The sequence below is a fragment of the Eschrichtius robustus genome, chromosome X (assembly GCF_028021215.1).
Source record: "Eschrichtius robustus isolate mEscRob2 chromosome X, mEscRob2.pri, whole genome shotgun sequence".
NCBI lineage: Eukaryota > Metazoa > Chordata > Mammalia > Artiodactyla > Eschrichtiidae > Eschrichtius > Eschrichtius robustus.
In genome coordinates, this window is record NC_090845.1 from 75,435,697 (window position 1) to 75,460,137 (window position 24,441).

Genomic DNA, 24,441 nt, shown 5'->3' on the forward strand with positions numbered 1-24,441 from the left:
TTGCTCAGGGTACAGTGACAAACAAAAACAGACATATGTGCTGCCTTCATGACCTTACATTTTAGTTGGGGAGGCTCACAATTGATCATACCAACATCATAAAATTATAAACTGAAAATAATGTTAGGATGGAGAATATGATCCTCTTGGCTTATAGCATTTGTAGTAAATACTACCAAGCCATTTGTGACATTAGCCATGAATTCCCCAATATAGATCTGATGGTGGGAAATTTGACCAAATTTTTCAAATCTTGGAATTTAAGGCAGAACCATCAGACTAAGAGGCCTGTAATCTAATGCCCCCCAAGCCTGAGTCAGCTTATTGGAAAAGAGCTACATCAAATTGTGAGATTGACCAATAAATTTGGAACAGAACTATTTAAACCTTATAGCTTCCAAAGTGTACTGTCAACAACTGGCTCAGGGAAGTAGAGTGAGCATCAGGCTGCTTTCTTCTGGAGACAGCCTGTCTGAAATTGATTATGAGCATAAAGACAGCACTGAAATTTTTATGCTGGAAAAGTACAAAGAGTTATCAGGTGGGCTTTAATAAAGTTAGTAGACTTGAATTCTGACAAATAGAAAGACACAAAGAATCACTTGGAAAGTACGGACTTGGTGACGATTATTCAACAAAAAGTGCCTTTTTCTAATGACTGGATATAACCTGATGAATATTGTTCAGTGACCTTGGGATCCTTTAGGGCATTTGAAGTAAATTGGATATTTTTCTTATCACTATTCCTTCAAAGAGTTAGGAAGCCATAAAACAGGGCAAGGACAAACAGGATAACAACGCTGAATTAAAGAAAATAAATTATAGCCCAAACTTGAGTAGAAGGAGGGAGAGGAGATTCAGTTTATAAAATTGAAACATTAAATGAGAAAAAAAGAATCTTTCATGCTAGATTGATATACAATATTGATGTACAATGAAAGAAAATAACATCAGCACAGTGTATGAAAAATGAACTGGGTAATAGTACCTCTGTATAAGGTTGCTAGAAGTTGTCTTCGTTTAAAAGCAGAGTTTGTCTTACATTGATGGAGCACTTTGCTACTGCAAAGTTGATAGAGTGAGGTTTAACTTAAATTTCTTTGTGAACAAAAAGTCATTTTTGGAAATGTTCTCTATCTGAACCTTATAAATTTTTGCAGCTTGGGTTATTTAATATAGTGTTTTGCAGTATTTTGTCAAAATCCCTCTTATTCAGCTTTGTAAACTGCATTTCTACTAAGAAGCAACAGCAGTATTTTAAGTAACATTAAGAAAGTAATATTTGAAATATACTGCATGACTTGAGAATGACTTGATCCTAATGTTCAGTGACTTATAAGTCTGTTCATGTGGTGACAGCTTCTAAATGATATATTCAGTACACTGACTGTATTAGGGTACAAGATGGAAGCCTGATACTGACTTTCTATTTCATTATTTTATGGATTAACATTTGCAACTGCAAACTGTTCACACCTGGGTGAAGAATGTGCAAATAGAATAGGTTAGGTTAATGTTTTAAGTTTAGCATCAACTCATCAGTTAAAAATACCAATCAATCTGTGAGAAAAAACAGCCTAGATTGCAAAGGTGGCAGGTTTCCTTAGTACAGACACTCCAAGAGAGTGTACTGCTGGTTATACAGCCTGGTTTAAATAATAGGTAGGAAAAAACATACCGAGGGCAGGGGTTCTTTGTTCCCTGTGGGCTCCCAGCAGCTGTGGAAATGCTAGTAAACATCAGGCCTTATTCTACATATCAGCTTTTTACCCCTCACCTCTGGCATGCTGAGCAGAGACTTAATCACTTCACATTCTATACAATCCTAATTCTGTGAGCCCCTATCTCAGATCTCAGTTGCATGTATTAATACCAGGGATCAAGTGTAGCTTTAAGAGCGAGGTTTGGGTTTCTCACAACAGGTAAGCTGTATTGCAAAGTGCTGGCTTGTAAATAGAATCTAAACTAGAAATTGATCTCTTATGGTTTTAATGCTTGCCATAATTATTTTGGAAGTTTAGTATAAAGTATTGGTCCTTTAGTAATCAATGAAAATAGTCTTTAATATAAAATTCTATCATTCTTGGCAATTAAACGAGATTTAGGCAAATGTAGCAAGTGATGGTATTTCCAAAGAGCATATTTTAACCTGATCTTTGTCTGTTTCTCAACAGTTCAAGGCCTGGCAGGCCTCCTAAGCGTTCTTTGGGAGTGTTGCAAGACAATGCACGCCTTCTGCCCCATTCAGTCCCAGGCCTCTTATCACCAGGACTTATCACTCCGACAGGTAATAAAATCCATCCGATGATCAGCCTTGTCTCTTCATACTGCCCAGCATTTGAAATGAACTAATATTGATCTAACTGCCTTGTCCTTCAGAGCTTTTCAAGCTCTACTAGAGGTTACATTATTGAATTTTTTTGAGTATTCATGAAAACAGTTTTGTTACTCCAGTGACTCAAATCGAATGGACATGACTTAAAAATTAATTGTCATTTCCTTGTAAGAAACCTCTTTCAAGGCCTTATTGTGTGTATGTATGTATGTTTTTGTGTGCTGTGGGAAGAGATGGTGGGGGCAGGGGGGACTGGCCAAACTAACATTTTCTCAAAGCCTCCTATGGGATGTAGTATACCTGCTTGTTGATAAGTCTCAATAATACTCCTTTTGTTTTCAAAAGTTCTGGGCATCTGTGTATCTTTTCCATGTTATTACTCTAGGATAAAATGTAGAAATAATATGCATCATCCCTGGTAGTACCTTATGATTAGAAAAGAAGAAAGTGCAAGTAGTCATTGTCTTAAATAATGATTCAGTGTTTTTCATCGAACACTGTGATAAACAGTACTCCCCTAAAAATACCAGTCTCATAAATTTGCATTTTTGATTCTCTAAAAAAAAGCACATAAAACACTTAAAAATAAGCTTGCAACTATACCTCAATTAAAAAAAAAGAATTGAAAAAAAATAAGCTTGCTATTTCTCTAACTGAACCTTTAAAAATCATTAAAGCTACTATGTGGTAGAAAATGTATTTAATGGCAATATGATCTTTGTATCTTCAATGATACAAAAAACTAAAAAAAAGCCTAATGTGTTTTGGGTATTAGGTCCTAGGTAATGCAAAATTATATGAGTAGTAGTCCGTGTCACAGTAGAATTAGGGAGAAGGTCATGTAAACTAATAATTTCAATTTCATTAAAGTATGATAGAGACTATAATACAAGTACATACAAGGTGCTATAATATCACAGAATGGGAGCAACTAAATCAATTTGTTAAGTTGGGTAATGCTCATAGAGATTTGAGTTATGTCTTATAGGCTGAGTGTTGGACAGATGGAGAATCAGAGGAAAAACATCCTCTGTAGACAGATATACACTGATGAGAAAGGACCTGGTATGCTAGGGGGAATAGCAATTAAGTGGAAGAGACTGGAGCAGAGATTTAAGATGGGAGACTTATAGGCGATACAGTTAGAGGTAGAAAGAGTGGGAAAAACCAGCTTGTGAAGCTATCTTGTTTAACAGTTTAGGATTTTCCCTATAGACCAATGGTTTTCCAAAGGGTCTTTCAAGGACTTTCCTTACTGGCTGACATGGGATTGGGGAAGTACTTCTAGGTTCCCCACTTCTGCCTCAGAATTTTACATGTTCTATTTCATATAGGATTTTGTTCAAATTAAAAAAAAAGCTGCTGTAGGTAAAAGGAACCACTGATAAGTAACTGAGTAAATGCTTTAAAAACAATTGCGGTTGAAGGTAAGTAGCAATGAAGGGAGAAATACTGAGGACCTGAGTTGAGGAGAATTCAGTAGAGTAGAAAAGAGATTCATAGTTGCTTCATAATTAGAATTAATCAAACTTGATAACTGATCAAAATAGAGAGCGAGAGGATGAAATCTAGGATGATTCATGTCTAGCCTAGGTTATAAGTTGGATGATTATGTCATTAGCTAAGATAGAGAATTTAGGAAGAGACTCAGGCTTTGGGGATTAGATAATGATTTTTTAGACTTTAAATATTTATAAACAAATTCTGATACAAGAAGAAAGCAGCCCTGTGCATATAAATGAATATAGAGGGCATAACAGTGCCTGAAATATATTACCTTGGTGCTCAATAAATGATAATCTATTTATTGACTTCTGAAATACATTGACAGAGCCTAGAATCAGTACCATGTAAATAATCAGATCTGTGTCCTGATGAAAGATGTATCCTGTGTAGATGGAAGAAAAAAAGGATTTTATAATTGCTTTGAGGCTAATGTACTCTTGAGTAAACTTCGGTACCTTATCTGTCGAGAAAAACCTGTAATGTATATTAAGTTTCTATTATGTACCAGACATGGGTGCTAAGTGTTTTATATACACTTCATTTAATCTTATAGTAACCTTATGAATATTGTCTTCATTTTTCAAGTAAACAATGTATGGCTCAGTGAGTTTAAATTAATTGCTTGAGGTTACAGAACAACTGAGTGGCAGAACTGGGTTTCAGACCCTGGTGTTTTAAAGTCCAGGGCCCATACTTTTTCCTCATCATCATGATGTCTTATAGTAAATGTTAAAATCCAGTTTGAGGTTTTCATCCCCTCCTAGTTTATTTGGCATGTATGCTTCAATTCCTACAAGATAACGGAGCCTCCTTCCTTGGATTAGAGCCTTGGCCTTCTGTCTTACAACTTGGATTTACCACAGTGAGAATTATTGGAAAAAAAAAAGACTCCTCAATTCATAACCCTTTGCTTGTGCCTAGAATGAGATGATAGAGATAGATAAAGGACTGAGTAGGGAAAGGCATGAATACTTCAGTCTAAATGGCAGACAGTAGAAAAATCATTAAATGGGAAGGAAGAAGAATCTGCACAGCTCTATAGTAATTTCTCTTCTTAGAATACATTAATTTATTTTACATGCTCAAGGATATCCTACTCACTTCCAGTCATATAAGAAGAAAACTGCTCTGTAAGCCAAGTAGAAATAATTCTGGGATTATGCATTATTTTGCATTAGACACACTTCTTCACTCCTCCATTAGCAAAGATAATTGAGAGAGAATCAATTCTCAATTTAGCTATCAGTAAGTTTCATATTTGGCATTACACTTACTATCCATTACAAACTTAACTTTCGTTAAGTTTGCTTAAATATACTTTTGAAGAATTCAGTTGATATTTTTAATATGATCTGTTATGGGTTGAGAATTATCCTTTTTTTCCCAAATGATTGTTAAAATGCTTTACAGTATTTTCCTGTTTCAGGTCCTTATGTCTCAACATTTTTTTGTAAAGAAAGAGATAATATTTTACAGCTCTGTATAATTTTACATACAACTGTCAAATTAATTATTGATAAGAGTCTGCTGTTACCTTCTGTTTCAATGTCATATGTCTGGAGAAGCCTCTTTGAACCCTGCTGAGTTTGCCTAAGTAAATGAAACTTATTCTCCATTTGTTTATATTATTTCTTTGCATTTGCAATTTGAAAATGGGGTCTAAGGGTAACAAAATACAATGATCATGAGATCTCTTTTCAAATATAGTGATGTTTTTGTATGTTATTTTTGCCTTTAAATTGTTATTTTCCCCCCAACAGTTGCAAGCAAAAAAATGCAAGTAAAAAGGTTTAGAAATGGTTAAGTCATCATGCTTAGATTTGAGAAGAGTTCTCTATTATTCATATAGCTTGACATGTAAATTCTTAAAAATGCAGAGTAATATCAGGTATGCCATATTGTTTTATCTGCTTAGCATAAAGGTATTTCAAATTTTCTACTTTATGTGATTTTATTTCCTTTTTTGATGTGTATCGTTTTTCCATTTCAAAGATGTTTATTTTCCTCTTCGTTATATTTCCTCTATATAATGGAAACTGATTCATTCAAACCCCACTAATTCAGATCTTGAGATAATTCAGAGAGTGGGTATGCTAAAGTCTCTGGTATTAATAAACGTATCTCATTTAGCAAATGAAAAGTATAAATAAAAATGTGTGTGTGTGTGTGTGTGTGTGCATTGGTGTAGGGTCATTAAAATACTTGGGAAATTTAACTGTACTTAGGTATCTAAAAATTACTTCAAAAGTTAATTTCTATATGTATAATCAACATACTAATTACTGATGATAATTCTTTTTTCACTAAGATAGGACCCACATGTGCTATTCTTGACAATATTGTCTGATATCCATTTAGAGATTATATCTATGTAACTATAGGCCAAGAGATATAGTATGTATGTATATATGTATGTATCTATCATCAATTAATATCTATCTATAGATAAAAATGTATATAATTCATGATTTTCATTTAACATATGTTTCTTTTTTTAAATTGGAGTATAATTGCTTTACAATCTTGTGTTAGTTTCTGCTGTACAATGAAGTGAATCAGCTATATGTATACCTATATCCCCTCCTTCTTGGACTTCCCTCCCACACCCCCCCATCCCACCCATCTAGGTAGTGACAGAGCCCCGAGCTGAGCTTCCTGTGCTTTATAGCGTGTTCCCACTAGCTATCTATTTTATGCATAGTAGTGTATATATGTCAATCCTAATCTCCCAATTCATCCCACCCTCCCCTTCCCCTCCTGTGTCCACATATCCGTTCTCTATGTCTACGTCTCTATTCCCGTCCTGCAATAGGTTCCTCTGTACCATCTTTCTAGATTCCACATATATGTGTTAATATATGATATTTGTTTTGCTCTTTCTGACTTACTTCACTCTGTATGACAGACTCTAGCTCCATCAACATCTCTACAAATAACCCAATTTCGTTCCTTTTTATGGCTGAGTAATATTCCATTGTATATATGTACCACATCTTCTTTATCCATTCATCTGTTGTTGAACATTTAGGTTGTTTCCATGTCCTGGCTATTGGAAATAGTGCTGCAATGAACCTTGGGGTACATGTGTCCTTTTGAATTATGGTTTTCTCAGGGTATATGCCTAGTAGTGGGATTGCTGGGTCGTATGGTAGTTCTATTTTTAGTTTTTTAAGGGACCTCCATACTGTTCTCCACAGTGGCTGTATCAATTTACATTCCCACCAACAGTCCAAGAGGGTTCCCTTTTCTCCACACCCTCTCCAGCATTTATTGTTTGTAGATATTTTGATGCTGGCCATTCTGACCGGTGTGAGGTGATACCTCATTGTAGTTTTGATTTGCATTTCTCTAATAATTAGTGATGTTGAGCATCTTTTCATGTGCCTCTTGTTCATCTGTATGTCTTCTCTGGAGAAATGTCTATTTAGGTCTTCTGCCCATTTTTTAATTGGGTTGTTTGTGTTTTTGATATTGAGCTCCATGATCTGTTTGTATATTTTGGAGATTAATCCTTTGTTGCTTCTTTTGCAAATATTTTCTCCCATTCTGAGGTTGTCTTTTCATTAACATATGTTTCTTGAACATCTGTTCTGCACCAAACAATATGAGAAAACATTACAACACATTGAAATAAAATTCATTTGGTGAGTCAGATTTTTCTCAAATTCCATCCAGCCTTTTATTGAGTTACTAAAAAATGATCAAATTTAATTTTTTTTTGCCTTCATATATTGCACTGCTGATATTCTCATCTCATGTTTCTGTCTCTGTTTCTATTGTGCAATCTGTGTCTTAATTCCCTGATAGGTCATTAATACAAAATAATCCTATTACCTAGTATTTTCTGTAAAATATTTTGGGTTATAGAGGGAAAAAGAAGAAGGACTTTTATCCCCATCTTTCTCTGCAGGTCTGGAGAAGTGCTAATATCCCTGGATCACACTCAAAGCACGGATTAGTCATGTGTGCCTTTGAATTTCCCAAAATATGACTACTCCCCTTTCCTCAGTTTATGAACCATTTCAAACAGACAGACATGGAATTTGGCCTGAGAGAGACTTAAACTGACAGCTTACAAGGAAGTAATAAAGTGCTTCAAATGAAATTCCTGTAGTGTTCACTCTTTAAAAGATAGCAGATTCTTCATCTGTTTGGTTTTTTTTTTCTTCGAGTTCTATTGTGACAAAATACTTTTAGGAATTTCAGCTGCCATCCAAGTCCCTGGGAAACTGAGCCTGTGAATATCCAATCCTGTAATAGTAGCTACAACAATCAGCTCAGGATTGGAAGAGTCATAAGTAGAATCCTGCCAGGTCTTTGCAGTGAGATGTTAGCTTCATGATATGGTATAATGCCAGTTAGCCTGATAGCATGATTGGAATCAGCACCCTTCCCTTTTCAAGATGCATTTCATATTCTTATTCAGTTGGCTTGGATGCTAAGAAGTGGTCATAAGGAGGACAGAGTGGTCCTAGGCCTTTCTTCTGTGAGTGTAAGACAGGAGAGATCTATCTAGAAAGAACCAAACCAACCTTTTTAATGGTCAACTTAAGACATTTCTGTTTCTGTGACTATCTTTGACTTTTTCAATGAGTAATATTGTAAGGCATGCTTCATGTCACACAAATGGTAACTGCTTTTATGTCATTGCCTTTTCTTTGTTTCTCGTGTGTCCAGGAAGAACCATTGGCCTAATAGGAGCCAGAGTTGAATGACTAAAATTTTCTAATATGGAGTTTAGACTAACATACAATTTCGGTATCTCCACTAAACAAAAAGATTAACTACATCAGTTTAATAACAGGAACTTCATTCATTATATTAGCTAAATCTGGGTTTCCAAAACACTGATTTCTATATTTGCCAGTGCTTTTTTTCTATATATATTATAATTATCCTAACCTAAAAATGTCTCCACCCAATTTATTAGACGCCTGTGAATCATTTTTGTATTATATTGATGGCTCATAGAGCAAAAGCCATTGCTTATTTCCAGTGTAGGTGGAGGAGAAAACTTGGAATTTAAGCAAACCTTACAGGATGATGATGGTGATGATGATGATGATAAGCTTTATAGTGCTTTATTAAGTGCTCCCAAATCTTTAGTGTGTGTCTATGTGTATGTAGGTAGCTAAACTTTTAGTTTTAAAAAAGAACACTTTTCAAGGTCCATCCATGTTGTCATGAATGATGGGATTTTATTCTTTTTTATGGGTGAGTAGTATTCCATTTTATATGTATACCACTTCTTCATTATGCATTCATCTATTGATGGGAACGTAGGTTTCTTCCGTATCTTGGCTATTGTAAATAATGCTGCAATGAATATAGGGGTATAAATATCTTTTCAAAATAGTGTTTTTGTTTTCTTTGGATAAATCTCCAGGAGTGGAATTGCTGGATCATATGGTAGTTCTACTTTTAATTTTTTGAGGAACCTTCATACTATTTTCCATAATGGCTACGCCAATTACATTCCCACCAGCAACGCAAAGGGGTTTGCTATTCTCCACATCCTTGCCAATACTCGATTTTTGTTGTCTTTTTCATAATAGCCATCCTGATAGGTGTGAGGTGATACCTCATTGTGATTTTGATTTGAGTTTCCCTGATGAATAGTGGTGTTGAGCATTTTTTCATGTGCTTGTTGGCAATCTGTATGTTTTCCTTGGAAAAATGTCTACACAGATTTAATCAGGTTGTTTGTTCTTTTGATGTTGAATTGTATGAATTTTTTGTATATTTTTGGATATGAACTCCTTATCAGATATATCCTTTGAAAATATGTTCTCCCGTTCAGTAGGTGACATTTACATTCTGTTGATAGTCCCCGTCACTGTACAAAAGCTTTTTACTTCGATGTAGTCCCATGTGTTTATTTTGCTTTTGCTTCCCTTGCCCGAGGAGATGTATCAAAAAAATGTTATTAAAACCGATGTCACAGAGCTTATTGCCTGTGTTTTCTTCTAGGAGTTTTATAGTTTCAGGTCCTACATTTAAGTCTTCAATCCATTTTGAATTTATATTTGTTCATGGTGTGAGATAGTAATCCAGTTTGATTCCTTTGCAAGTAACTGTTAAGTTTCCCAACACTATTTACTGAAGAGGTTGCCTTTTCACCATTGTATGTTCTTACATTCTCTGTTGTAGATTAATCGATCATAAGTGTATGGGTTTATTTCTGGGCTCTCTATTCTGTACCATTGATCTATGTGTCTGTATTTGTGCCAGTACCATACAGATAGGATTACTATAGTTTTGTAGTATAGTTTGAAATCAGGAGTGTGACATCTCCAGTTTTGTACTTTTTTTTACTTAATATTGGTTTAGCTATTTGGGGTCATTTGTGTCTCCACACAACTTTTAGAATTTGTATTCTAATTCAAACGATGAATTATTTATTACACTTCTATGAAAAATGCCATTTGTATTTTGATAGGGATTGCATTGAATCTGTAGATTGCCTTGGGTAGTATGGTCATTTTAACAATATTAATTCTTCCAGTCCATGAACATGGTATATTTTCCATCTGTTTGTGTCATCTTCAATCTTGTTCATCAGTGTCTTATAGTTTCTTTGAACAGGTCTTTTCCTACTTAGATTTATTCCTTGGCATTTTATACATTTTGATGCGATTGTAAATGGGATTGTTTTAATTTCTCTTTCTGATAGTTCATTGTTAGTGTCTAGAAATGCAACAGGTTCCTATATATTAATTTTGTATCCTGCAACTTTACTGAATTCACTGATGAGTTCTAGTATTTTGGTGGTATCTTTAGGATTTTCTGTATATATTATAATGCCATCTGCATAGTAACAGTGACAGTTTTATTTCTTCCATTCCAATCTGGATTCCTTATATTTCTTTTTCTTGTCTGATTGCAGTGGCTAGGACTTCCAAAACTATGTTGCATAAAATCGGTGAGAGTGGGCATCCTTGTCTTGTTCCTGATTTTAGAGGATATACTTTCAGTTTTTCACTGTTGAGTATGATGTTAGCTGTGGGCTTGTCATATAAGGCCTTTATTAGGTCAAGGTTTGTTGCCTCTATGCCCATTTTGTGGAGAGTTCTTATAATAAATGGATGTTGACTTTTTAAAAAAATGTTTCATTGAAGTTTAGGTGACTTACGTTTTCTGTATTTCTACTGTACAGCTAAGTGATTCAGTTATACATATATATATATATATATATACATATATATATATACATATATATATATGTGTATGTGTGTGTATATATATATATATATATATATATATATATATATATATATATATATATATATATATATATAAATACATTCTTTTCATATTCTTTTCCAGTATGGTTTATCACAGGATATTGAATATATTTCCCTGTGCTATACAGTAGGACCTTGCTGGGTTTTTTTTCTTTTTTAACATCTTTTTTGGAGAATAATTGTTTTACAATGGTGTGTTAGTTTCTGCTTTATAACAAAGTGAATCAGCTACACATATACATATATTCCCATATTTCCCCCCTCTTGCATCTCCCTCACACCCTCCATAACCCACCCCTCTAGATGGTCACAAACCACTAAGCTGATCTCCCTGTGCTATGTGGCTGCTTCCCACTAGCTATCTATTTTAAATTTCAAGTATATATAAGTCCATGCAACACTCTCACTTCTTCCCAGATTACCATTCCGCTCCCCATGTCCTCAAGTCCATTCTCTATATCTGCATCTTTATTCCTGTCCTGCCCCTAGGTTCTTCAGAACCATTTTTGTTTTAGATTCCATATATACATGTTAGCATACGGTATTTGTTTTTCTCTTTCTGACTTACTTCACTCTATATGACAGACTCTAGGTCCAACCACCTCACTACAAATAACTCAATATCATTTCTTTTTATGGCTGAGTAATATTCCACTGTATATATGTGCCACATCTTCTTTATCCATTCATCTGTTAATGGACACTTACGTTGCTTCCATGTCCTAGTTATTGTAAATAGAGCTGCAATGAACATTGTGGTACATGACTCTTTCTGAATTATGGTTTTCTCAGGATATATGCCCAGTAGTGGGATTGCTGGGTCGTATGGTAGTTCTATTTATAGTTTTTTAAGGACCCTCCATACTGTTCTCCATAGTGGCTGTATCAATGTACATTCCCACCAACAGTGTATGAGGGTTCCCTTCTCACCACACCCTCTCCAGCATTTATTGTTTGTAGATATTTTCATGATGGCCATTCTGACAAGTGTGAGATGATACCTCATTGTAGTTTTGATTTGCATTTCTCTAATGATTAATGATGTTGAGCATTATTTCATGTGTCTGTTGGCAATCTGTATATCTTCTTTGGAGAAATGTCTATTTATGTCTTCTGTCCATTTTTGGATTGCATTGTTTGTTTTTTTGATATTGAGCTGCATGAGCTGCTTGTAAATTTTGGAGATTAATCCTTTGTCAGTTACTTCATTTGCAAATATTTTATCCCATTCTGAGGGTTGTCTTTTCGTCTTGTTTATGGTTTCCTTTGCTGTGAAAAACCTTTTAAGTTTCATTAGATCCCATTTGTTTATTTTTGTTTTTATTTCCATTTCTCTAGGAGCTGGGTCAAAAAGGATCTTGCTGTGATGTATGTCATAGAGTGTTCTGCCTATGTTTTCCTCTCAGAGTTTGATAGTGTCTGGCCTTACATTTAGGTCTTTAATCCATTTTGAGTTTATTTTTGTGTATGGTGTTAGGAAGTGTTCTGATTTCATTCTTTTACATGTAGCTGTCCAGTTTTCCCAGCACTGATTATTGAAGATGCTGTCTTTTCTCCATGGTATATTCTAGCCTCCTTTATCAAAGATAAGGTGACCATATGTGCGTGGGTTTATCTCTGGGCTTTCTATCCTGTTCCATTGATCTATATTTCTGTTTTTGTGCCAGTACCATACTGTCTTGATTACTGTAGCTTTGTAGTATAGTCTGAAGTCCAGGAGCCTGATTCCTCCAGCTCTGTTTGTCTTTCTCAAGATTGCTTTGGCTATTCGGGGTCTTTTGTGTTTCCATAGAAATTGTGAAATTTTTTGTTCTAGTTCTGTGAAAAATGCCAGTGGTAGTTTGATAGGGATTGCATTGAATCTGTAGATTGCTTTGGGTAGTAGAGTCATTTACACAATGTTGATTCTTCCAATCCAGGAACATGGTATATCTCTCCATCTATTTGTATCGTCTTTAATTTCTTTCATCAGTGTCTTATAATTTTCTGCATATAGGTCTTTTCTCTCCTTAGGTAGGTTTATTCCTAGATATTTTATTCTTTTTGTTGCAATGGTAAATGGGAGTGTTTTCTTAATTTCACTTTCAGATTTTTCATCATTAGTGTATAGGAATGCCAGAGATTTCTGTGCATTAATTTTGTATCCTGCTACTTTACCAAATTTATTGATTAGCTCTATTAGTTTTCTGGTAACATCTTTAGGATTCTCTATATACAGTATCGTGTCATCGGCAAACAGTGACAGCTTTACTTCGTTTCCGATTTGGATTCCTTTTATTACCTTTTCTTCTCTGATTGCTGTGGTAAAACTTCCAAAACTATGTTGAATAATAGTGGTGAGAGTGGGCAACATTGTCCTGTTCCTGATCTTAGTGGAAATGGTTTCAGTTTTTCACCATTGAGGACGATGTTGGCTAAGGGTTTGTCATATATGGCCTTTATTATGTTGAGGTAGGTTCCCTCTATGCCTACTTTCTGGAGCCTTTTTATCACACATGGATGTTGAATTTTGTCGATAGCTTTCTCTGCATCTCTTGAGATGATTATATGGTTTTTCTCCTTCAATTTGTTAATATGGTGTATCACACTGATTGATTTGTGTATATTGAAGAATCCTTGCATTCCTGGGATAAACCCCACTTGACCATGCTGTATGATACTTTTAATGTGCTGTTGGATTCTGTTTGCTAGTATTTTGTTGAGGATTTTTGCATCTATGTTCATCGGTGCTATTGGCCTGTAGTTTTCTTTTTTGTGTGACATCTTTGTCTGGTTTTGGTATCAGGGTTGTGGTGGCCTTGCAGAATGTGTTTGGGAGGCTTCCTCCCGCTGCTATATTTTGGAAGAGTTTGAGAAGAATAGATGTTAGCTCTTCTGTAAATGTTTGATAGAATTCACCTGTGAAGCCATCTGGTCCTGGGCTTTTGTTTGTTGCAAGATTTTTAATCACAGTTTCAATTTCAGTGCTTGTCATTGGTCTTTTTATATTTTCTGTTTCTTCCTGGTTCAGTCTCAGAAGGTTGTGCTTTTCTAAGAATTTGTCTATTTCTTTCAAGTTGTCCATTTTATTGGCATATAGTTGCTTATAGTAATCTCTCATGATCCTTTGTCTTTCTGCAGTGTCAGTTGTTACTTCTCCTTTTTCATTTCTAATTCTATTGATTTGAGACTTCTCCCCTTTTTTCTTGATGAGTCTGGCTAATGGTTTATCAATCTTGTTTATCTTCTCAAAGAAAGAACTTTTAGTTTTATTGATGTTTGCTATTGTTTCCCTCATTTCTTTTTCATTGATTTCTGGTCTGATATTTATGATTTCTTTCCTTCTGCTAACTTTGGGGTTTCTTTTGTTTTTCTTTCTCTAATTGCTTTAGGTGTAAGGTTAGGTTGTTTATTTGAGATATTTCTTGTTTCTTGAGGTAGGATTGTACTACTTTAATCTTCCCTCTTAGAACGCCTTTTGCTGCATCCCATAGGTTTTGGGTCATCGTGTTTTCATTGTCATTTGTTTCTAGGTATTTTTTGATTTCCTCTCTGATTTCTTCAGTGATCTCTTGGTTATTTAGTAGTGTATTGTTTAGCCTCCATGTGTTTGTATTTTCTACAGAATTTTTCCTGTAATTGATATGTAGTCTCATAGCGTTGTGGTCACAAAAGACACTTGATACAATTTCAATTTTCTTAAATTTACAAAGGCTTGACTTGTGACCCAAGATATCATCTATCCTGGAGAATGTTCCATGTGCACTTGAGAAGAAAGTATATTATGTTTTTTTGGATGGAATGTCCTATAAATATCAATTAAGTCCATCTTGTTTAATGTGTCATTTAAAGCTTGTGTTTCCTTATTTATTTTCATATTGGATGATCTGTCCATTGGTGAAAGTGTGGTGTTAAAGTTCCCTACTATGATTGTGTTACTGTCGATTTCCCCTTTTATGGCTGTTAGCATTTGCCTTATGTATTGAGGTGCTCCTTTGTTGGGTGCATAAATATTTCCATTTGCTAAATCTTCTTCTTGGATTGATCCCTTGATCATTATGTAGTGTCCTTCTTTGTCTCTTGTAATTGTCTTTATTTTAAAGTCTATTTTGTCTTATATGAGAATTGCTACTCCAGCTTTCTTTTGATTTCCATTTGCATGGAATATCTTTTTCCATCCCCTCACTTTCAGTCTGTATGTGTCCCTAGGTCTGAAGTTTGTCTCTTACAGACAGCATATATATGGGTCTTGTTTTTGTATCCATTCAGCCTGTCTTTGTCTTTTTGTTGGAGCATTTAATGCATTTACATTTAAGGTAATTATCAATATGTGTGTCCCTATTACCATTTTCTTAATTCATTTGGGTTTGTTATTGTAGGTCTTTTCCTTCTCTTGTGTGTCCTGCCTAGAGAAGTTCCTTTAGCATTTGTTGTAAAGCTTGTTTGGTGGTGCTGAATTCTCCTATCTTTTGCTTGTCTGTAACAGTTTTAATTTCTCTGTCAAATCTGAATGAGTTACTTGCTGGGTTGAGTAATCTTGGTTGTAGGTTTTTCCCTTTCTTCACTTTATATATGTCCTGCCACTCCTCTCTGCCTTGCAGAGTTTCTGCTGAAAAATTAGCTGTTATCCTTATGGGGATTCCCTTGGATGTTATTCGTTGCTTTTCCCTTGCTGCTTTTAATATTTTTTCTTTTTATTTAATTTTTGATAGCTTGATTAATATGTGTGTTGGCGAGTTTCTCCTTGGGTTTATCCTGTATGGGACTCTCTGCACTTCTTGTAGTTGATTAACTATTTCTTTCCCTTATTAGGGAAGTTTCAACTACAATCTCTTCAAATATTTTCTCAGTCCCTTTCTTTTTCTCTTCTTCTTCTGGGACCCTTATAATTTGAATGTTGGTGCTTTTAATGTTGTCCCAGAGGTCTCTGAGACTTTCCTCGATTCTGTTCATTTTTTTTTTCTTATTCTGCTCTGTGGTAATTATTTCCACTATTTTATCTTCCAGGTTACTTACCCGTTCTTCTGCCTCAGTTATTCTGCTATTGATTTCTTCTAGAGAATTTTTAATTTCATTTATTGTGTTGTTCATCCCTGTTTGTTTGCTCTTTAGTTCTTCTAGGTCCTTGTTAAACATTTCTTGAATTTTCTCCATTCTATTTCCAAGATTTTTGATCGTCTTTACTATCATTACTCTGATTTCTTTTTCAGGTAGGCTGCCTATTTCGTCTTCATTTGTTTGTTTTGATGGGTTTTTACCTGCTCCTTCATCTGCTGTGTGTTTCTCTGTCTTCTCATTTTGCGTAACTTACTGTGTTTTGGGGTCTCCTTTTTGCAGGCTGCAGGTTCATAGTTCCCGTTGTTTTTAGTGTCTGCCCCACGTGGGTAAGGTTGGTTCAGTGGGTTATGTTGGCTTCCTGGTGGAGGGGATTGGTGCCTGTGTTCTGGTGGATGAGGCTGGATCTTGTCTTTTGGTGTGCAGGACCACGTCTGGTGGTGCGTTTTGGGGTCCCTGTGACCGTATTATGATTTTAGGCAGCCTCTCTGCTAATCGGTGGCATTGTTTTCTGGTCTTGCTAGTTGTTTGGCATAGGTTGTCCAGCACTGTAGCTTGCTGGTCGTTGAGTGGAGCTAGGTCTTAGCATTCACATGGAGATCTCTGGGATGGCTTTTGCCATTTGTTATTTTGTGGAGCCAGGAGGTCTCTGGTGGACCAATGTCCTGAACTCGGTTCTCCCAATTCGGAGCCTCAGGCTTTACTCCCGGCCGTATCACCAAGACCCTGTCAGCCACATGGCTCAGAATAAGAGGGAGAAAAAAAGAAAAAAAGAAAGAAAATAATAAAATAAAATAAAGTTATGAAAATAAAAAATTGTTAATAATTAAACAAATTAAAAAGTAATAAAGAAAAAGAGAGAAAAAAAGGAAGAAGAGGGCAGCCAAACTAAAAAACAAATCCACCAATGATAACAAGCGCTAAAAACTATACTAGAAAACAAACAAACAAACGAAAAAAACAAACAAATGGACAGACAGAACCCCAGGACAAATGGTAAAAGCAAAGCTATACACACAAAATCACACAAAGAAGCACACACATACACACCCACAAAAGGGAAAAAGTTTAAAAATATATATATATATAAAATAAAAGGAAGAGAGCAACCAGATCAATAAACAAATATACCAATCATAATACACTCTAAATACTAAACTAAGATAAACATAAAAACAAAAACAAATTAGATGCAGAAAGCTAACCCCAAGTCTACAGTTGCTCCCAAAATACACCACCTCAATTTTGGGATTATTCGTTGTCTATTCAGGTATTCCAGAGATGCAGGTACATCAAGTTGATTTTGGAGATTTAATCTGCTGCTCCTGAGGCTTCTGGGAGAAATTTCCCTTTCTCTTCTTTGTTCACACAGCTCCTGGGGTTCAGCTTTGGATTTGGCCCCGCTTCTGTGTGTAGGTCGCCTGAGGGTGTCTATTCTTCGCTCAGAGAGGACGGGGTTAATGTAGCAGCTGATTAGGGGGCTCTGGCTCACTCTGGCTGGGGGCAAGGAGGGGTATGGAATGCGGGTGAGCCTGTGGCAGCGGAAACTGGCGTGACATTGCAACAGCCTGAGGTGCCCTGTGTGTTCTCCCGGGGAAGTTGTCCCTGGATCACAGGACCCTGGCAGTGGGGTGCAGCATAGACTCCCAGGAGGGGAGGTGTGGAGGGTGACCTGTGCTTGTACACAGGCTTCTTGGTGGCTGCAGCAACAGCCTTAGTGTTTCATGCCCGTCTCTAGTGTCTGCACTGATAGCCGCGGCTCACACCCATCTCTGGAGCTCGTTTAGGCGGTGCTCTGAATCCCCTCTCCTCGCACACCCTGAAACAATGGTCTCTTGCATCTTAGGCAGGTCCAGACTCTTTCCTGGGCTCCCTCCCGCCTAGCTGTGGTGCACTAGCCCCCTTCAGGCTGTGTTCACGCAGCCAGCCCCAGTCCTCTCCCTGGGATCTGACCTCCAAAGCCCGAGCCTGAGCTCCCAGCCCCCACCCGCCCCAGCAGGTGAGCAGACAAGCCTCTCAGGCTGGTGAGTGCTGGTCGCCACTGATCCTCTGTGCAGGAATCTCTCCACTTTGCCCTCTGCACCCTTGTTGCTGCACTCTCCTCCATGGCTCTGAAGTTTCCCACCCCCCCCCCCCCACCCACTCCCTTTCTCCACCAGTGAAGGGGCTTCATAGTGTGTGGAAACTCTTCCTTCTTCACAGCTCCCTCCCAGAGGTTCAGGTCCCATCCCTATTCTTTTGTCTCTGTTTTTTCTTTTTTTTTTTTCCCTACCCTGGTACATGGGGAGTTTCTTACCTTTTGGGAAGTCTGAGGTGTTCTGCCAGCATTCAGTAGGTGTTCTGTAGGAGTTGTTCCACATGTAGATGTATTTCTGATGTATTTGTGGGGAGGAAGGTGATCTCCACGTCTTACTCCTCCGCCATCTTGAAGGTCTCTCCTGGACCTTGCTGTTTGGGTGTTGAATGTTGTCAAAGGTTTTTCTGCATCTATTGAGATGATTATATGATTTTTATTTTTTAATTTGTTAATATGGGGTATCTCATTGATTGATTTGCAGATTTTGATCCATCCTTGCATCCCTGGGATAAATCCCACTTGATCATATTGTATTACCCTTTTAATGTATTGTTTAATGTATTGTTGTGGATTTTTGCATCTATGATCATTAGGGATATTGGCCTGTGATTTTCTTTTTTTGGATATCTTTGTCTGGTTTTGTTATCACTGTGATGGTGGCCTCATAAAATGAAATTTGAAGCATTCCTTCTTCAGCAGTTTTTTGGAATAGTTTGAGAAAGATGGGTGTTAACTCTTCTTTAAATGTTTATTAGAATTCACCTGTGAAGATATCTGGTCCTTGAATTTTGTTTGTTTTTGTTTATTACAGATTCTATTTTATTACTGGTAATTGGTCTGTTGGTATTTTCTATTTCTTTCTGGTTCAGTCTTGGGGGATTGTACATTTCTTGGAATTTGTCCATTTCTTATAGGTTGTCCATTTCTTATAGTTTGTCCATTTTATTTGTATATAATTGTTTGTAGCAATCTTTTATTATTGTTTGTATTTCTGTGGTGTCAGTTGTGTCTTCTCTTTCGTTTCTAATTTTATTGATTTCAGCTCTCTCTCTTTTTTTCTTTATGAGTATCTCTAAAAGTTTATCAATTCTGTGTATCTTTTCAAAGAACCAGCTCTTAGTTTCATTGATCTTTTCTATTTGTTTTAGTCTCTATTTCGTTTATTTCTATTCTGATCTTTATGATATCTTTCTTTCGTTTAACTTTGAGTTTTGTTTGTTCTTCTTTTTCTTGTTACATTAGGTGTGAGGTTATGTTGTTTGATATTTTTCTTGTTTCCTGAGTTAGGCTTGTATAACTATGCAATTCCTTTTAGAAGTGCTTTTGCTGTGTTCCATAGTTTTTAGATTGTTCTGTTATAATTTTCATTTGTCTCCTGGTGTTTTATGATTTCTTCAGTGATCTGTTGGTTGTTTAGTACTATGTTGTGTAGCTTCCACGTGTTTGTGTTTTTTTCTTGAAGGTGATTTCTAGTCTCATAGTGTTGTGGTCAGACAAGATACTTGATATAATTTCACTTTTATCTAATTTATTGAGACATTTTTTGGCCTGGCATGTGATATATCCTGGAGAATTGTTCCATGTGTACTTGAAAAAATATGTATTCTGCTGCTTTCGGGTGGAATAGTCTATATATATTTCTTAAGTCCTTCTGGCCTAATGTGTCTTTAAAGGCCAGTGTTTCCTCATTGATTTTCTTTGTGGATGTTGCGTCCATTGATGTACTAGGGGTGTTAAAGTCCCCTACTATTTTTGTACTATTATTTTCTTATTGTCAACTTCTCCCTTTATATCTGTTAATATTTGTTTTATGTGTTTAAGTGCTCCTTTGTTGGGTGTATATATACTTACAATTGTTATGTCTTCTTGGATCTATGCCTTGATCATTGTGTAATGTCCGTCTTTGTCTCTCGTTATTCTTTGTTTTAAAGTCTATTTTGATGGATATAAGTATTGCTACCCTGGCTTTCTTTTCATTCCCATTAGCTGTAATAACTTTTTCCATTCCCTTACTTTCAGCATGTGTGTGTCTTTAGATCTGAAGTGAGTCTCTTGTACACAGCATATATATAGGTCTTGTTTTTGTATCCATTTAGCCACTCTATGTCTTTTGATTGGAGCATTTAGTTCATTGACATTTAAAGTAATTATTGATAGGTATGTACTTATAGTTATTGGTTTGTTTTTGTAGTTCTTTTTTGTTCCTTTCTTCTTCTTTTGCTCTCTTCCCTTGTGATTTGATGACTATCTTGAGTGTTGTGTTTGGATTTCTTTCTTTCTGTGTGTGTGTGTGCATGTGTGTGTGTGTGTGTGTCTATTATAGATTTTTGGTTTCTGGCTACTATGAGGTTTATATATCACAATCTCTCTCTCTCTCTCTCTTCGATTATTTGTTTCTGATTTCATAAGTTTAAACACATTTTAACAACCTTGCATTTTTACTCCACCCCTCCATGTTTACCATTTTTGATATCATATTTTACATCATTTTTGTGTGTATCCCTTAACTATGTATTGTGTATATAGATGATTTCATTCCTTTTCTCTTTTAACCTTTCTACTAGCTTTATACATGCTTGATTTTTTACCTTTACTGTCTATTTGCCTTTACCCATGAGATTTTTCCTTTTATAATTTTCATATTTCTACTGTGTCCTTTTGTTTTTCATTTAAAGAGGTCTGTTTATTTCTTGCAAAGCTGCTTTTGTGGTGCTGAACTCTTTTAGCTTTTGCTTGTCTGTAAAACTTCTGTTCTTTCCATCAAATCTGAATGAAAGCTTTGTTTGGTAGAGTATTCTTGGCTGTAGGTTTTTCCTTTTCATCAGTTCAAATATTTCATGCCACTCCCTTCTAGTCTTTAGATTTTCTGCTGAAAAGTCAGTTGATAGCCTTATGGTCATTTCCTTGTACCTAACTGACTGCTTTTTCTCTTACTGCTTTTTAATATTCTCTCTTTATCTTTAATTTTTGCTATCTTAATTACAAAGTGTCTTGGTGTGGTCCTCTTTGGATCGACCCTGTTTTGGACTCTCTCTGCTTCCTGTACATGGATGTCTGTTTCCTTTCCCAGTTTAGGGAGGTTTTCAACTAGTATGTCTTCAAATATGTTCTCTGCCACTTTCTCTTCTCCTCCTGGGACCCCTATAATGCAAATGTTAATATGCTTGATGTTGTAAGTGTTTCTTAAACGGTCCTTATTTCTTTTTATTCCTTTTCCTTTTTTCTGTTCAGCTTCAGTGATTTATGCTAATCTGTCTTCCCACTCACCGATCAGTTCCTCTATATCATCTGAACTACTGATTATTCCTTCTAGTGTATTTAAATATTTCAGTTATTGTATTCTTCATCTCAGTTTGGTTCTTCTTTATATTTTCTAGCACTTTATTAAAAACTTCTATCTTCTCACTCTGTTCATCCATTCTTCTCCTGAGTTCTTTGAGCATCTTTATGATCATTATGTTGAACTCTTTATTGGGTAGATTGCTTATCTCCACTTCACTTAGTTCTTCTTCGCGGGTTTTATCTTTTTTCTTCAGTAGGAACATATTTCTCTGTTGCCTCATTTTGCCTAATTTGTTGTTTTTATTTCTATGTATTGGTAGGTTGATTACTTTTCTAGACCTTGGAGAAGTTGCCTTTTATAAGAGACCTCCTATGCTTCCCAGTAGCACACTCCCCTCTGCTCATCAGAGTTATATGCTCTAGGGGTGTCCCCTATGTGGACTGTGTGGATCCTTCTGTTATGACAGGCTGCCTACTGTGGTTGGTCTGGTAGGTGTGACTGACCCCCATTCCAGTTGTTTGCCAGGCCTTGCCTTGTGCAGAGGCTGTCAGTGCTGGTGGGCAGGGCTGGGTTTGGAGCTGCTGCTGGGCAGAGACAGGTTCCGGAGTAAATGGTTGTGGCCTTTGGAGCTCTGGATCTACCGTTGGCCTGCTGGTGGATGGGGCTGGTTTCTGACATGGTTGGCTGCAGGTTCCATGGTGTTGAAAGCTGGTGTTGACCTCCTGGTGAGTGGGACTGGATCCTGGGCCAGCTGGCTGTGGGATCCAAGGTGTCTCAGAGCTGGCATTGGCCTGCTGGTGGGTGGGGCATTGCAAAGACATGTCCTGGGGCTGGTGTCAGCCTGTTGGTGGGGGCGGGGGCTGAGGCCCAGGGCATCCCAGAGCTAGAGCTCGCCTGCTGGTGGGGTTTTTGGCTGCAGGACCCTGAGGTCCTGGAGCTGGTGTTGGTCTGCTGATGGGTACAGCCAGATCCCAGGGTGGCTGCCTGAGGGGCCCAAGGTTGCCAAATCTCCTGTTGGCATGCTGTTGGGCAGAGCTGGGTCCCAGAGAGTCCCAGAGTTGGTGCTACCCTGCTGGTGTCTGGGCTGTTTCCTGACATAGTAAGCTATGTGGCTGTGGTGGTCCTAGGTCTGGTGCCTGCCCACTGGTGGGTGAGGCTGTTCCCAGGACTAGTTCTGGCCCATTGGTGGGTGGAGCTGTGTCCTGAGTTCTCTGGCTACAGGGTCCTCAGAGTCCTGATGCTAGTGCCATTGTACTAGTGTGTGAACCCAGGTCTTGTGACCTCTGGTGGGCAAGGCTGGGTCCTGGCGCTAGTAAGCTAGAGTGAGGATTCCAAAAAGGCACTTGCCAGCACTGGAGTCCTTGATGTAGAACAGGCTTCCAAAAATAGCTGCCTCCAGTGTCTGTATCCTCAGGGTGAGCTCCAGTTGCCTCCTGCGTCTCCTGGAGGCTCTCCACGATAAGCAGGTAGGTCTGACCCAGGTTCCTGTCGAATTACTGCTTTTGCCCTGTGTCCTGGAGCACATGAGGTTTTGTGTGAGTCCTTTAAGTGTGGAGTTTATTTCCCACAGCCCTCTGGCTCTCCCAAAAGTAAGCTCCCCTGGCCTTCAAAGTCAAATGTTCTGGGGGCTCTTCTTCCAAGTGCAAGACCCTTGAGCTGGAGAGTCTGATGTGGGGCTCAGACCCCTCACTCCTTGGGGAGAACCTCTGCAATTGTAATTATCCTCCTGCCTGTGGGTCACACACCTGGGGGTATGGGTCTTGATTATACTGTGTCTCCACCCCTCCTACCCCTTTCATTGTGGTTCCTTTTTTATACGTTTAGTGGTAGAATATCTTTTCTGCTAGTCTTTTGATCTTTCTCATCAATAGTTATTCTGTAAATAATTGTAATTTTTGTGTGCCTGTGGGAGGAGGTGAGCTCAGGGTTTTCCTGCTCTGCCATGTTGGCAACTCCCCCATACTACATTTTCTTTAACCATTTCTCCATCGATGGACACTTAGGTTGTTTCCATATCTTGGCAGTTGTAAATAATGCTGTGTGATTTCACTCACATGTGGAATCTAAAAAAAGACACAAACAAACAAAATAAAAACAAACTTATAGATACAGAGAACAGATTAATGGTTACTAGAGGGGAGAGGGGGTGGGGGGGTGTGCAAAATGGGTGAAGGGGGTCAACTGTATGATGATGAATGGCAACTAGACTTGTGGTGGTGATCACATTTTAGTATATACAGATCTTCAATTATAACTCTGTACACCTGAAATTTATAAAATAATAAAAATTAAAAGAATGATTTTCAAGTGTTTTATCATGTGATACTCATAGCAATCCTGTAAGCTTAGCATTAATATTTCTTATTAACAGATGAAGGAAATGACTGTTCAAGAATTTAAATGATTTGCCTCAAATCTTAGAGACAGTAAGGGGTGGAGCCAGAATTTCAAAGCCCAGGTCTCTTGACCATTAATACCATAACTTTACAAATACACTGAGCTATATCTTTCATGCAAAAACTTGACATTGAAAATTGAGGCTATAAATCTTCAGGGTCATATCAGAACTGCGTAAGTTAAATATGAGAGATAGGATGTGTCATGTTTTGGAAGTAGGAAATTCTTGGAATAATCCATATAATTAACTGTTGGTGATTGTATAACTTCAATAAAATAAAACCTTGATCTTCTCCTTTCCTTTTTTGATCATTCTTATAGAAGTTTACCGTGTGGGACAGCTATTATAATTAGATATGGCTATAATTTTTCTCTCCAAGAAGTATAAAAAAATATTTTGAATGATTGCAACTTACTTTTTCTGTAGAAAAATGTAACAGTTATAAATTGTTTCTTGTGACAACTCTTGAGTGAATTACTTTGATATATCTGGCTAATGAATTAATATGATTAAGTTAATGAGAAATAGAAATGTTGCCAAACTCCATTAGTCTGGCTGTAATGC

General features: G+C 36.9%; 1 protein-coding gene across 1 annotated transcript in view; it reads left to right on the forward strand.

The window, feature by feature from the left end:
- The window catches only part of DACH2 (dachshund family transcription factor 2), a 596,924-nt gene that overhangs the window by 241,856 nt on the left and 330,627 nt on the right, over nt 1-24,441 (forward strand). Inside the window, exon 3 of the mRNA XM_068532639.1 lies at nt 2,175-2,287. Coding sequence (XP_068388740.1) covers nt 2,175-2,287 — 113 coding nt within the window. The remainder of the gene's footprint in view (nt 1-2,174; nt 2,288-24,441) is intronic.